The sequence below is a fragment of the Chiloscyllium punctatum genome, chromosome 23, assembly GCF_047496795.1.
Source record: "Chiloscyllium punctatum isolate Juve2018m chromosome 23, sChiPun1.3, whole genome shotgun sequence".
Classification (NCBI taxonomy): domain Eukaryota; kingdom Metazoa; phylum Chordata; class Chondrichthyes; order Orectolobiformes; family Hemiscylliidae; genus Chiloscyllium; species Chiloscyllium punctatum.
The window spans coordinates 84,457,267-84,473,679 of NC_092761.1; the positions used below are offsets into that span (position 1 = coordinate 84,457,267).

Consider the following 16,413-nt stretch of genomic DNA (forward strand, 5'->3'; position numbering starts at 1 on the left):
CCGTTTGGCTGAGAGTTGACTTTGTTTTGGGGCTCTGCTGTGGGCTGACCTAGAGTACTTCTATTTAGGATATGTCCTGAATGAGGTTATGCAATTGCCTTCACTCAAGTGGTGTTCCCCAAGCTCAGTTGGACTGGTTTGGGTATCGACTTCCATCGAACTACCCTGCAACTCATGCTTCATTTGCCACATTTTCCAATGATAAAGCCAGTTGTAGTGTCTATTTGAAGTCCAGTTGGAATCCAGCTATTAGGCATGTTTTCATGGTTAAATCATTAATCCCACTCTTGTCGCTACAAAACTAACTCCACAGAGGCCATTGTCCTATCACCAAGTCACTTTTTAATTACATGTAGAGGGTCCTTGGCAATGACTCAGCCCTCTCAGAGCTAGCTCTCAGATGAACATAACCTTTGACACTCCTGTTTATATCAGTCAGCCAATGGTCCGTGATTAGACCAAATTAACAGCCCAAATCACAGACTCATTCTATGAGGTCCTCCTGGCTGACCTTGACACTATCACTACACCAGGGGCAACAGAGAGAATTAAAGTTTGGAAGTGCTCCACATGACACGCATTTAAGTATTTGTAGTGATCAGTGTCTCTCAAAGTAGTGTCCAAGGAAAACAGTCAGAATCCTTTTCAGATTGAAAGAGACCACAAGACCACAGTATTATATTTGTGTCAAGTATCTCGTCATAGGGAAGGTTGACAACAGTGCATCTAAAGTGACTTCAATGATATTTCATCTTTCATCTTGATGTCACGTCGGCAGCTGCAGCTGAACTGAGGAAGCTGGCCAAATGCTTTACCAGATTGCTTCAGCTCAGATGGTCAGGTGTCCTCCAGTGGCACACAGATTCATGGGATGAGCTGATGGAGATTATCAGGTCCCAAGCAAAAGGAAAGTAGTGTGGCACACCACATTGGAGCGGCCGAAGGTGAAAATCCCTAGGTTCCTTTCTGTCGCCCCTTCTCCCTCTTGCTGCATAATGGCACATCCCTCACTAGTCAAGGCACTGAGACACCTGGAGGGAGACCAAGGTTTTCCCTTACCTAGCCAGTGAATGAATACATCCATGGTTCAAGTGCTGTGTTCGTCCAGCCTCCTGCTGGTCTAGCAGTGTTTATATGATAGCATGATGATTCCCAATGCATATCCATTAGATTCTGCTTGTTTTGTTGGACTTGACTGTCCAAGATGGCCACTGCATGGAGATTGCCATGTATACACCAAGCCACATCTGACAGGATTTGGGCAAACTTCTCTGTCCTTTGCTCCTTTCTGCACATGATCTCTAGTACCTCTGTTAAACACTCCCTTGCATTTTCACCAGCTAATTAAGGGATCAATCCCAAACCTCATCATTTATACTGGGTCCAGTTGGGGCCTGTTTGCCAGAAATCTCATGAGTTAGTGACCTCAGCCATTTCGTCTGTGTCTACCTACAGAACTGGGTCAGTGCTATGCATAGCAGAATGCAACTCCAAGAGTACTCCAGGTGCACTTACCCACTAATGTAAACGATTCTAAGTTAATGGAGAGTGTGGAGGAAGGCTTTGACATTACATTTTCTGAGGTTCAAGACTATTCTCCTCAGAGGTGTAGTTCAACTAGGTGGGGTTGTATTTCTTGTTTAGGCTTGTGTATGGATCCAGAATTTTCATAGAAAAATACAAATATTTGTCGTGCTTTGAACTGCCACTCTTAACCAAGGTTTCAGAATGCACTGACATTTGAATTGCAGATATGAACAACAGATTGGAAACCTTCTCACTATATGATATGCAATCTCCCTAAACACAAACCAGGCAGCACTTATGCAGTTAATGGTAGGGCCCTGGGGAGTGTTGCCAAACAAAGAGACCAAGGGGTGGAGGTGAGTAATTCTTTGAAAATGAAGTTGCAGATAGTCAGGGTGGTGAAGACAGTGTTTGGCACGTGTTGCCTTCATTGGTCAGTGCATTTTGTATAGGAATTGTGATGTATGTTGCAGCTATACCGAAAGTTGGGGAGGGCACTTTTAAAATACTGCATTCAATTCTCATCTTCCTGTTACAGAAAAGTTGCTGTTAAACTAGAAATGGTTCAGAAAAGATGTATGAGGAGGTTGCCACGTTTGAGCGAAATGGAGAAGCTGAATAGGCTGGGGCTATTTTCCCTGGAATGTTGAAGATTAAGAAGTGACCTTATACAGATTTATAAAATCACAAGGGCATGGATAGGGCCAATAGCTAAGGTTCTTCCCAGGGTTGGGGAATCCAAAAATAAACAGCTTAGGTTGAAGGTAAGAGAGGAAAGATTTGAGAGACCTCGATAGGGCAACTTATTCACGCAGAGGGCGGTGCATGTGCGGAACAAGTTGCCAGAAAAGGTGGTGGAGACAGGTATTTAAAAGGCATCTGGATGAGTAACGGATAGGAAAGGTTTAGACAGTTATGGGCCAAATGCTGGCAAATGGGATTGGATCAGTTTAGGATATCGGGCTGGCACAGATGAGTTGGACAGAAGGGTCGGGTTCAGTGCTGTATAACTCTATGATAAGCTCTTGCCCTCCAGATAGGCTGCTCCTCAAATGGGGTGAGTAGCCTTATATCAGGCAACCCGAGTGTCTGGGCATGTTTGTGCTTACAGTTCATGTTCTCCTCTGGCAGATGGAAAGAAGCTTTACAGGACACGGAGAGTACATGAGCCTTTATTGATACAGACTGAATACCAATCCCCAGAACTGAGGCTGTCGGTATGTGTTACTATTAAAGAAAAAGGTGGTACAAGGGAATTTGAACGTTAAAGGGTTTCAGCTGCGAAAGCTGGTTCAGTTCATCAAAGAGCAACAGTTGATAAAAAAAATGAAGCATTATACGTTACGTGCACCCACGGTACGCAAACGGCACAAAGCAATCTTTGTAGTTATGTACTTGTCCCATGTAAGTGTTTGGAGAAAAGCTATCAGAGATGAATGATCTCTAGTTATGAAGAAAGGCCAGATACCCAATGGCATGTGAGCTACCAAGTGTTGTAGCTCCTTTCTTCTATTTTAAGTGTAAAGACAGCCCCACAGTGGTGTGAGTAAAGTGACATTGATTGCATGAGGCAGCTAACGAAGACGCCTAGCATCCCATCTTCCATGTGACATTCTTCTGGTATGGCAACCTGCTAACTCACATGCATAGGGGAAAAAAAATTGAGTAGACAGCGGTACATACCCTAGTGGAACATAACAGATCATTCAACCTCTGGTGACTACTGAAACCAGGCTCTCTTGAGACAATCAGAGGCACCAACCTTCACAGTCATCCTTGTCCAGGCAGCCTTTGTCAGTCCTGTTGCAATCCCAGGGAAGAAAAAACTTCCCTTCTCTCCTGAACAATGTTCAGGAGAATCTCACACGTGGCATTGTTCAAGTATGGTGCTGCTTTTTTTAACGATGTCTGATAAATCCTGCAGGGTGATGAGCAGAGGTTGGGTGATGCACCTGCCCAGGTGTCTTTTAAATATGGATTAGTGGTGCTGGAAGAGCACAGCAGTTCAGGCAGCATCCAACGAGCAGCGAAATCGACGTTGCATCTTTTAAATATGGGCAAGTGTCAATTTGCAGACTGGAAGGTTATGGTAGGGGGGTCAGAACTTGTCACCTGCCTACGTGAATAGTTTGGCATATATGCAATGAGCTGAGAAGAACACTGATTGAGGAAACCTGTCCCACTCCTCTGCATAAGTTCCTCCCACTTTTAGGTCTGTTTCTACACATAGTTTGAAAACAAAACAGGATTCGAGCCAGAGTTGGAATTTTGTACTACGTGCACCAAGTAAGAGATGAAAATCTTCAAGAGCAATTAATTCTCTGCCCCTGCCAGCAAGAAAGCTCAGCAGATATGCTTCAACTGGATTCTTAAAATGATCTTTTTCAGTCAATCAGCAAACTCACCACTGAAGTCCCAACTGCGTGAGGTTGTTTGCCAAAAAGAGATTTGCAATGTATGGGACCCAAAGATCGTCACTGAAGGGCCAGATAGTGAAGCTACAATTGGCTGAAAAGAGGAGTGGGTGGATTTTTGTTTTTAAAATCGGGACTGTGAGTGTAGGTCACTGGGAGACAGGGATGAGATGGATCAGGCAATGCAAAATGGAGCTTTCAGCAGCCACCTCAAACCCTGTCCCCCAATTGCCTCTAACTTTGGAGAAATGAAGACCTTCTACTCAATCCATTAGGCAGCTACATTTCTCACCTACCAGGAAAGCAGGTAACAGTATTACCAGTAAGCGACCACTTCAGGGCCTGAACAGGAACTTGAGAAGACCAAGGGACCTTCTTGCCCAAAACTTAATTGTTCAGTTGGCCTGAAGGTTGAAAATAAACCTCCAGGGACAACTTACCCAAAGTATCCAACTTCCAGCCACACACTTTACTACCTTAAGGGGAAAATCTGCAAGTACGTTTTAGATTACGCGAGAATCATGGAGATGTTCAGCATGGAAACAGAGCCTTCAGTCCAACTTGTCCATGCTGACCAGAGGACCTGAAGGGTTACACTCAAAACGTTGACTTCTCTACCTCCTGCTGCTGTCTGGCTTGCTGTGTTCTTCCAGCCTCCCGCTTGTCTACCTTGGGAGCCTAGCAGCTACAGCTTTTTTTTGTCTCTGATCAGATATCCTAAATTATTCCAGTCCCATTTGCCAGCACTTGGCCCACATCCCCCAAAACCCTTCTTATTCTAATACCCATCCAGATGCCTTTTAAATGTTGTAATTGTACCAGCCTGCACAACTTCCTCTGGCAGCTCCATCCATATATGCGTGTGAAAAAGTTGCCCCCTCGGTCTCTTAACTTTTTCCCCCTCATCCTAAATCTACACCCTCTAGTTCTGTACTCCCTCATCCCAGGGAAAAGACCTTGACTATTTACTCTATCAATGCTCCTCATGATTTTATAAATCCCTAGATTGTCCGAAGCTCCAGGGAAAACAGCCCCAGCCTATTCAACCTCTCCCTTTAGCTCAAACCCTCCACCCTGGCAACATCCTTGTAAATCTTTTCTGAACCCTTTCAAGTTTCACAACATTGTTCTTGTAGGAGACAGACCAGAATCGCACAGAATATTCCAAAAGTGACTTGATCAATGTCCTGTACAATCACAACGTGACCTCCCAACTCTTATACTCAATGCTCTGGCCAATAGATTTAAAAGTCTCTTGTGAAACAGTGCTCAGAAAAGAGAATTTTTTCTTTAAAAAGAGGAACAAATATATCTAAAGGAAGAATATACTGCCATTGGAAGCATTCCGAGAAAAGTCACTAGGGCATGGAGTGATTTTCTTAAAAGGAATGGTTGTTGAATCTGTAATCATTGGAATGGAGTTTTGCAGAATGAGAGACAACCTTATTCAACACACAAGATTCTCGAGGTGCTTAGGATAGTGAATGCAGAGAAGTTCCTCCCCTTGTGGGAGAGTCCAGGATCAAAAGTGGTTGTCCATTTAGGACAGATGAGGAAGAATTTCTTTTGTCAGAGGGTAGTAAATCTGTGGAATTCTCTACCTCAGATTGCTGGGTCATTAAACATATTGAAGGATGAGATGAACAGATAATCAGTAAAGACATCAAGGGTAATGGGGGAAAAGCAAGAAAGTGGAGTTCAGAATGATCAGATCAGCCATGATCGCCTTGAATTGCAGAGCTGACTCGATAGGGTGGCACAGCGGCTCAGTGGTTAGCACTGCTGCCTCACAGCACCAGGGCCCCAGGTTCGATTCCAGCCTTGGGCAACTGTCTGTGCGGAGTTTGCACATTCTCCCTGCATCTGTATGGGTTTCCTCCCACAGTCCAAAGATGTGCAGGTCAGATGAATTAGCCATGCCAAATTGCTCATAGTGTTAGGTCAGAGGGAAATGGGTCTGGGTGGGTTTCTCTTGAGGGCCTGTTTCCATACTGTAGGTAATCTAATCATAACCTTCTGCTCCTATGTCTAATGGGGAAAATTATTGGGGAAAAAAAGACCAGATTTATAGAGAAGACCAAAACTAAAACAATTTTTTTTAAGCATTAAAACTTTTACCTTCAAATTATAGTGAAGAGAATCAGCCTTGAAACGATCAAGATCACAAATAACTTAAAGCTACTAAACTATCACCACCTTTCACGAAATAAACTGTTTTCCACTGATATCGTTAAATGCTTTCAAAGCATTTAGAGCCAAACAATTTTTGAACAAAGACACTCTGCTTGGAACAGTCTAAAGGGGACAAATGGCCTCCTCTTTTTCTCCTCCTTTATATGGGGTGTATGTGCAGTCTGAAATATGAAAAATTAATGCATCTCTGTAAATATATGATATTAGGTCACCTGCTTTCCTTATTCATGAATACTGCATTGATTATCTTAAAGCGCTGCTTCACTTTCTGAAGAAAGGAGGCTCAAAAGAAATGATCTTGCATCTAATCTTGGATCTCTCTACTGAGTGTGGTGATTTGTTTCCATTGAATTAATGTGGAGCTTCATTCATGTTCCTTCCAGTACTTCAGTTCACGCTGTTGAGTTTAATGATCCTCTTGATGCCATGCACGTGTGGGATAACATGAGGTTACACCCGAGTAGGATCTTAATGGATAAACTACACAAATAATAAGTGAATCGAATATAAATGTACATCAAAGCACAATGTCTTCAGCAACTCCTATTTTTGCACCCTGAATCTGAAGATTGAACCAAATATCAAAGTATCCAGCGAAAAACTGAACAAAATATGCTAATGCTTTGACCGATACAGAGGAGATCAGATTTCACAAAGTGACTCATGAGTTTGAAAACATGATATCTGTGGTGTGCACAACGCTGAGACAAGATGTTTTACATGCACTTGTGAAGAACTCTAAAGTATTGAAATTTATTAATAATGCATACTTACAGAACATTGCAGACAAACACAACCTCATAATTGAAAAACTTTGTGATCAACAGCTTAGAAAAAATAACCAAAATTTGGTGTAGACAAGCAAAAGCTTAAAGAAACAAAAAGGAGCAGTATAGCCTGACAGCCAGTGCCTTCCATTGCTATTTATTTTAATTAGAATAACTTTAATATGCTTGCTGGTTATATAGATAATAGTTTATCCAGATTAGTGCTTGCCACGTTGCCATTCTTGATTTAGTGGTAGTACTGTCACTTATGAATCAGAAGGATCTGTGTGAGCCTTGCTCCTGGACTTGAACAGAATTATGATGGGACTCCTTCTATTTTGCAAGGATAAGTTGAGATTTCAAAACATGTTTTTAAGATGTGGAGAGAGATTTTTAAAGAAAAGACAAGAGAGGCAAATCTTTTTACACAGAGGGTGCTTCACATGTGTAATGAACTTCCTGAGCAAATAGTGGTTTCCGGTACAACTTTTAAAAGACATTTGGATGGATACATGAATAGGGAAGGTATGGAAAGGCCAGGAACAGGAGGGTGGGACTAGCTTAGATTCGGATGATGATCAGCTTGTTCTGTTTGGATCGACAAGTCTGTTTCCATGTTGTATGACTCTTATGACATTTCACCATGCATCTCAGTATATTTAGTATCTCTCTTCTTTCCAGGTCATTAGTTTTGGATCAAGTCTGAATGGCTTTTCTAATGATAAAAATAATCGCTAATGGCAGTTAAAGTCACCAGCACCAATGCATCCCTTGGAAAAAATTAAATCTGAACCTTGGTTAATATAACAAATTGTACCCAGGTTATATGGCAATGCATTATTATTAAACACATCCTGTGCAAAAACAATCCTTTAAAATTATTACATTCATAGAGGAGTCATCTATAACAGATAATAAAATTCATTAAAAAAATTCAAAATTAAAAAAGTGAACATGCTCTGCTCTAGAAAAGGACAGGGTCACAGAATTATGAGGTGACTGCATTTCGTATCCAAACTGACCTATTTTAAAACTGACAAAACTTGGTGAGATGTCAAGAATTTTATTCTAGAACAGCACCAAGAATTTTTTTTGTTTTAATTCTGAAGTGTTAAAAGGTGAAGTAAACCAAGATTAGATGACAAAGCCTGGGTTTTAAAATTTGTCAAGGATGAGATCATCAGTACTCTTGACTCAAATGTTCCAATATCAACACACAAAAACAACAGCAATTCAACTCGTGTTACTGTCCGTGTAGACAATTGATAATTTTTAGAAATAATTGAATTTCCCAGTCTGACCCAATGGATCAAACAAGATTTCCAAGTTTTAAGACTTCAATTGTAATAATCAGGTTAACATTAAGACAGACTAAAGATTCATTCTTTTTTAAAAATTGCCCAAGAATCTCAGTAAGTCTGGCAGCATTTAAAGAAAAAGGAAAATTGTTAACATTTTGTCCATGAACAGGAACACTGATTTTATTTCAGATTTCCAGTATCTAGTCATAGACTAAACTTAACTTGGTAAGCAACTAAAGTGCAGAAAAAGAATAACTTCTCACAAAACAAAAACCGAGCTAATTACAATACATGTTCATCAGAAACTTAACCTCATATCTACAGACTCAAATATCTTCCACTGGTTCAACATGTTGTCTCCTCCCTGCCCAATTGGGCAAATCTTCCAGCGAGCTTTTAAACAAAGTCCTCTTCATTCAATCTTCTGAGCATACTTGAATGGGCTTTCAGAAACAAGGCACACATTTGTAGTGCCTTGGTCTTTAGCTTTCCACCAAAGAACCATGTTCCCTTACAAAAAAGAAGTGCGCCCTCATCAGCATTCCACTGGGGGATTGCCCCCAAATTAACTTTTTCCTTCTCCTTGACAAAGCATTACCTGCTGAGAGACTTCTTTCCTCAAATTTGTTGGTCTGACTGCCCCCGAGAGTTACCAAGTCTGCAAGCAACAAAAACCACTGCCTATTCTATTGCAAAGTTAAAGTTTAAAGCTCGCATATGACTTCCAGTAAGACTTGATCTGGGTCAGATCCCGCAGCAGTCAGGTCACATGGGGTTGTCCCCAATAAGACTATACATGACCCTCTCTGTGACTGCTTTACAAAGCTGAACATTCATAACACTAGATCTACTCCCCTGCCTTTTCACCAGCCTTCCAAGATGTTTCTTTACCAATAATTAATCACGATTCTCTTGAAAGCCTCTACTTTTTCTCCCTCTACAAACTTCTAAGGCAGCACAATCCAACTGTAATCACTCACTACATAAAGATATATTTCTTCATATTGTCATTGTTTCCTGTGCCAAGCACCTCTGTTATGATAGTAAGAACCAGATAGTTTTTAAAGAGATTAATTTCCCAGTAGCTAATAGAAATAATTAAAAGGACAAGATTTTTACTGTTGAAAACAAACTAAAATCAACATGGATCAAATCATATTTTACACTATTAGCTGGATTACACAATCAAGTTGTGTTTTACAATCCTTTTTACCATATGCCATAATTCTACCAGATGTATCACATTACAGATGTCCAAAAGGAACTCAGAGGTTACCAGTAGGCTCATCTTTTCCTGTCATGCTGAGTAAAACTTTGTGTTCTTTACAAATGGAGGAACCATTCTTGTATTCACTCTTTACATCTTTTTAAAATTGTGAGGCACCAAACTGGGCATCATCCTCCAGTTAGGTACTGGCTTCCTTAGAGTCCACAGTACTTATAAGCTTTGTTTAATCCACACATTTTGAAATTATTCCCTGTACACCAAATTCCAGTGCATTAGCACTGATGAAGAAAAGCAGAGCTCCCAACACTGCTGTCTGAAAACTGCATACTTTTCTCCAATCCAAAACCATCTATGTACCACACAGTGTTTCCTGACAGTCACCAATTTACATGCACGTTGTAGTAGTCTCTTTAATTTCAAATTCACCCTTGGCTAATAAGCCTGGTATGGGGTACTTATCAAATACTTTTTGAAAATTCAAGAATGTCATATCAATTGCATTACCCTTGTCCCCCTTCTTTGCCACCTGATCATAAAACTGAAGCATACAAGTCAAAACTATTTGCCTTCAACAAAGCTCTGCTGGCATTCCTTAATGAACCCAAATTTGTCAGACAAATGCTAATTTTATCACAAATGATTATTCCTATAAGGTTTTCCATCATTTTTACTAAAATGACATTCAACATCACAATCGATCAAAAGGCGACTACATATTTTCATGTTGTGCATCATCATAAGTGAACCAGACAACTTTAAGCTGTTGAGGTGAAAGAAAATTATTTTTCATTGCTCCAACTGTTGCATCTCAAGCCAAAAAGAAAATCAAACGAGCCTTCTCCTCTACATCAGTGGATGAACTGGTCCACTTTTCCACTCACTGCATATATAGGGCTAGTCCAGTTCAGTTTCTGGTCAATGGATGTTGACAGTGGGGAATTCAGTGATTGTAATGCCGTCGAATGTCAAGGGGCTTGCTTATATTGTCCCATATTGGAAACTGTCTTTACCTGACATTTGTAAAGTATTTTACAAGCCACATGTAAGCCCAAGCATGGATACTGTCCAGGTCTTACTCTATTTGGACATGGAGGACTGCTTCAGTATCTAGGGACCTGTGAATGATGCTAAACATTGTGCAATGACCAACCAACATCCCACTTTTGGCCTTATAATGGAGGGAAGGTCATTGATGAAGCACTGAACATGGTTGGGTCTAGGACACTAGCCTGAGGAACTCCTTGGAGATGTCCTGAACTGAGACGACTGACCTCCCAATAGTCACAGCAATGTTTTTATGTGCCAGGTATGACTTTAACCAGCAGAGAATTTTCTCCCTGATTTGTATTGACCTTGGTTCCGCTGGGGTTCTTGATGCCAAACTCAGTCAAACGTACCCTTGACGTCAAGGACTGTCGCTCTCACCTCGGTTAGGAATTTAGCTCCTTTGACCATGTTTGACCATCTCTCCACCTCCGAGGCTTCCAGCCTCATTCCTGATGAATATCTCCTGCCTGAAACATTGATTTCGCTGCTCCTTGGATGCTGCCTGACCTGCTGTGCACTTCCAGCATCACTCTAATCTTGTCTAATCTCCAGCATCTGCAGTCCTCACTTTCGCCATGTTTGAACCAAGCCTGTAACCAGATCGGGAGCTGAATGACCCAGTTTGGGTTCCAACAGGGCCAATCAACAGGATTTTGCTGAGCAAGTGCTGCTTGAATATGGTGTTGATGACACCTTCCATCACTTTACCAAAGGTTGAGAGTAGACTAATCTGATCCATTGGTTGCGGGATCACTTAGATCTGTCTGGCTTCTGTTTTATTATGACTTTCCCTTCTCTCTCTTCCATAGTCTTTGCTCTTTTTTCACTGTTCCTTAAAACACTTTGACAATCTGTTCGCACTTCAGGTCCAAAATAAAAATGCAAATAGCTACTAATTAAATAAGAGGCTCAAGTCATTATCGGTTTTTCACACTGTACAGTCAGGTTATTCCAGAACTAAGACACAGAAAGAACAGAAGAGAAAAAATAATCTTGATATTAAGGAATATGTGAAGAAGAAAGGGTATACAAAATTCTGAATGAGACTCACAGTAGTATAGTATTTTCAAAATCTTAACTGTCTAGCCATTTGTTTTCTGCAGCTCTACCAACAACAGTAACCATCTTCAAAAAGGGGGAAGAAGTCTTACTGTGGGAATTATCAAGTTATTCTTCTCTTGTCCACAGCAGGGAAAAAAAACTAACTTGTATTCTTCTGAACTGTCTACTTCCTCTGGGAGGATTTCCTCAGCCAGAGAGACAATAAGGTCAAAAGCCGATCATAGAAACCTCTGACATTGTCTGTTGCCAGAAAAGTCCTAGCAAAATATCAAAAAGACACAAGGAACTCTTCACTGCCTCAGTAAATCCCAAGGTTCCATAAACTGTGAAACAAAGATTTACTTGTCCAAGAAACTTGATCACAATTCTGCAATTGTTTCTTGACGATATGACTAACTGCCTTGAGTGGGAGATCTGAAATCCCGGGTCAACCAATGCTGTGATAGCTCCCATATCAATTAGAAACTGCTCAACAACAGCTTTTCACATCAAACATCATTGAACTCTTGTGTCAGTGTTAAATATTACCTAAATGGAAGCACTCTACTCTCAGTTGCCTCTAAGATAATACTAAGTTTACTACCACGTATGATCCAAAGTTTGCACGTGACTTCGGTTTGTACCACACTCTGCACCAAACTTGCAAACAACACAATCCCTTCAATTCTGCAAACAACCAACACCCCAACATTAAATGCTGCCAAAGTAAAACTCATTAATTATATTCCACTGCCAACAAATGTTGAAGAGACTCTGAAAAACGTTAAGTCCTTCCCAGACTTCAGCAGGCAACTCCCTCAAAAAGCTACCATTGGCAAGTAAATTCAACACAGGGTCAACTGTGTCAGCTCAGTCTTCTACAAACTAAGACAAAAGGTGTTTGATAACAAAGACTCCACAAGTCAGAAGTGCCAGCATATAAATCAGGTGCCATCACCATGCTTCCATTCTGCAGTGAAATCTGTCCTGCTTATCAAATAAGAGTACCAGTGAATTACTATCAGTAATACTACTTTACCTGGATTCAATGGAAGGACTGACAAATAAATGCTGGTGTCCAGATCAGAACATCCAGTCAGGTGGTCATAGAGGCAATGAGCAAAGTGGAGAGCAGTACGAGAAAGTGAGTGGTGACTGTTCAAAAGATGCAGAACAATTACATCAGCAACTCCATATGTGCACTTATGGATGGAGTTGATGCCAACTTTCTTCCACAGAGTGACAACACCAGTGGCACCAACTTCCTGTCCTTGTTCATGAGTGGGAGACAATGCTTCCACAGCACCATTAACAACTGAGGAACTGAAGTGTTTTACAGTAAATTAAGTAATTCTGAAATGTAGTCATTGTTCTAATGTTATAAAGATAACAAAAAATCTGTAGACAGTATACTCCCACAACAGCAATGTGATGATGACCAGATGGTCTGCTTGCCATGTTAATTGATAGATAAGTGTTGGCCAAGAAACCAGAGATAACTCCAAGTTGCTTCTCAAAACCATACTATGGAATCTCTCACATCCACCAAAGGCGGCAACAGAGCCTCAGGGTGAAGTTGTAACTAAAATATACTATTTTGGCCAGTGCAGCACTCTCTTAGCGATACACTAGCGGATTTGTTTAGATTTTTGCGTTCAAGTCTCTGTTGTAGGACTTAAATGTACAACCTTCTGACTCAGAGTTGAGTGTACAACTGACTGAGTTACATCTGTTACTGTTGCCTTTCCTCTGGTACCATCCAACCCCTTCTATTCCATGGCGGCAGAAAGATCAGACCCCAACTGTACCATCCTCACAAACAACTACCACATCCAAAAGCCTAGACTTCGGAGAAGGAATTTTGTGCTGTCACCTGCAAGTCTGGACCTTTTCAATCAGCACTGACAGTGGCTCTAATCTGTGTCAGAAGTCATATCCTCTATGCCTGTGATCATGTTGCACTCCCTCTCTCTCTCTTCATTCTTCTCTACACCTTCCTCATTAGTATGGTCATAATATCTTCCTTCAACATTTACACTACATTGTTCAGCTGAGTGGCTTCAAACACTCTCCTCTAGGTTTGCCTGTAAATTTGACAGACTAACAGGTGAGCTTTCTATCATATTTATTTTTATCTCAATCATTGAGAAAAATTACCTATTATTTTCTGAAATGGACCTCAACTCTTGTCTGAAACTTCTGGCCCAACACATCCTCAATAGCCACCACTTCTAAGTGTCATGCCCAGTCAAAAATAAATTTCCATCTCCATTTTCTTTTTACTAATAAACAATAAAAAAATGCATTCAAGAAAAACATAAAACATATCCCTGTGATTTCCCCACACTCCACCCCTTTCTTTTCATAGCAGCGTTTGGGAGATAAATATTTAATTCCTCCAGTCTAGAAGCCAATCGTGCAGACTTTGCAGACCTAATGTGGGATGAGCTACATCTTGACAACGTTTTTTCCCCAAATCAAAAGGATGCTGTTTAAAATAAACAACAATGAATACAAGAATATGCAATTAAAAAAAAACCACGTCAGGTCTCTTGTTCTCTCAGTGTTTGCAATGCTCATGTTATGTTTGAAGTCACTGCTTTATACTTCAGCATATTTTATTTGAACAAAAAAAACATCTGGGAGGTTTGACTCAAGCAGTTATGATTTTAATGGACAAAATACCATACATAGGATACAAATGCTATTGAACTTGTCAGTTATTATTCATTGCAACCCCAGATTAAATTTGGTTTGTAGAATAACTGAGACTCACCCAGGTACTAGAAATCCAAAATGTGAATTATAATGCTCAAAATTTCTACATGATCTTTTGCTAAAAGATTACAATATTTAGCTTACATTGAACAGACATTCAACAATCCAACTTTTGGCATCATGGTAATGTTCTGTACTTGAGAAAATCACTCGCTCGCCTAGTCTAGTCTGATGGGATGAAAGATTCCTTACTATTACTCTGAAGTCATTATTATTCAAGTATTATTCAGTGCAAATCTTTTTAAAAAGACTTCCGCTGTGCTTGTATTTCCTGGTCCTCAAATCACAGCTGTTCTGAATCCAAATTCTCCAAGCCATTAAGCAACGTTTGTCAAGATTAGACATCTCCGAAGAGGAAAGTGTAAAAAAGTGAATCATTTTACAATTCAGCTCTCCACAGTTGTAAATCTTAAAGGCCTCCTAGGGACTCAATCCTTTAATCCTGCATATTTTCAGTATTAATCAGACATTCCACATAATCTTCCAGACATGGTACTAACCAGGGCATAAAGAACTTCAGTTCACTTTATTAGACTTATACATCCCAACATTCAATTTGCTATCTCCATTGGCTAAAAAATATTGAATCATCACTTTTAAGGACATGCCTACAAAAAACAAACAGACAATTCATTTACGTGCTGTATCCTCCAACCTCTAACTATTTTATATGTAATTCATTATGTTGCTTCTATGTCATTTTGTGACTTCAAATTCAACCATGCTGAACTCCATCTGCCACCAATCAACGCAAACCATTTGTCTCATCTTTCTAGATACTAGAGAACTCACCACTTCTCCTTAAATTGTGCCATGGCATCTTTTACAATGCGCCCCTTTGTTACTAAAGCACTGAAATGTTATCTTAGATTTGGTGCATCAATCCTGGAAGAACGCTGGAACCCACAAATTTCAACCTTAAGTGGTGAGAATACTACACATAAGCAAGCTTACAACTGTTAACTGTTGACTTTTATCCATCAGCTCAAGAGTTCAATTTGCTGGTTTCATGAATCACAGAGCCAGAGCTTGTATTTTTCTTGCCCTGTCTCTCATTCAAATTCATCTGTGGTTTTGATTTTCTTTTTTATATTAAAAATACAGTAGGTGCAGTAAAGTGATAAATTACCTGTTTGTTGAACTGCATTCAAGTGACCATGGCACATTTCAAATCAACTTTTACAACATGCAAAACCGGGAGACCAGCTGCCGACAGGTTACCCACATAAAAAAACTACAATCTAACAGCCTCATTGGTTTATACAGACACTTGCTCTGAAGGCTCAAAAGCAGTAGATTGCTATTTTAAGGCCATAACTTATCAGTGGCTGCTTCAGTGATTGTTAAGTTGTAAAACTTGATCTAGAAGGCACCCATCTGGCAGAATGCCATGTATGTAATTTAGCCTCTCCCTGCTCCACTGAAATTTAAACAATAAATTCTGAATTATTTTAAGTCACAAGCCCAGCTGTCTTTTGCTCCAATCTGAATAACCTCATCATAGAAAAACACCTATCAGGTGTTCAAGAGGCAAATACTTTGATGAATTTGACGAGTCTTTCTCGTGAATATGAATTGTAGGGATGAAACAGCTGTCCTGGTCAGTGTGTCCCTTCTATCAATACCACCGTAAGCAGAAAACAATTCAGAAGCTGGCATTTATTATAAGGTCAATAGTGAGTTGAAATAGTCAGGCAATCCTGCCGCATTATGAATCATTGGTGAAACTACGCTAATAATATTGTGCACAGTTCTGGTCAACTCAGTGAAACAGAGTATTTCAGACATTTACAGTAAACAGAAAAGGGTAACCAGACTGAGAGGGAAATTGATGAAACAGACTTCCAGGAAATGATTGCACAAACACAAATCATTGAACCATTAAAATATCAATTAGATAGACCACCTTCTGAAAAATACATTTTGAGATCTAGTATACAAGTAATTTGCTGCATGACATGTTCTAAGTGTAACACATTTGGAAGGAACAGTGATTTGGATCCATGGTGTCCAAACTTCTCCTCTATTGGATTTTTCCCTGCCTCAAGTCAGGATCTATTGTAAACCGATGGCCATTTGATTGCCATGATTAATCAACACTGCATGGCTGTTTTATC

At 40.2% G+C, this 16,413-nt stretch overlaps 1 protein-coding gene across 12 annotated transcripts in view; it reads right to left on the bottom strand.

The window, feature by feature from the left end:
• LOC140494195 (centrosomal protein of 164 kDa-like) overlaps nucleotides 1–16,413 on the bottom strand; it is a 209,979-nt gene that overhangs the window by 168,986 nt on the left and 24,580 nt on the right. The window contains exon 1 of one of the 12 annotated variants that reach the window (XM_072593329.1): nucleotides 15,426–15,477. The exons of the other annotated variants lie outside the window; for them this stretch is intronic. Within the exon in view, the coding sequence (XP_072449430.1) occupies nucleotides 15,426–15,462 (37 nt within the window). The 5' untranslated portion in view covers nucleotides 15,463–15,477. Of the gene's footprint in view, nucleotides 1–15,425; nucleotides 15,478–16,413 lie in introns of those variants that run through there. 12 annotated transcript variants of the gene reach the window in all.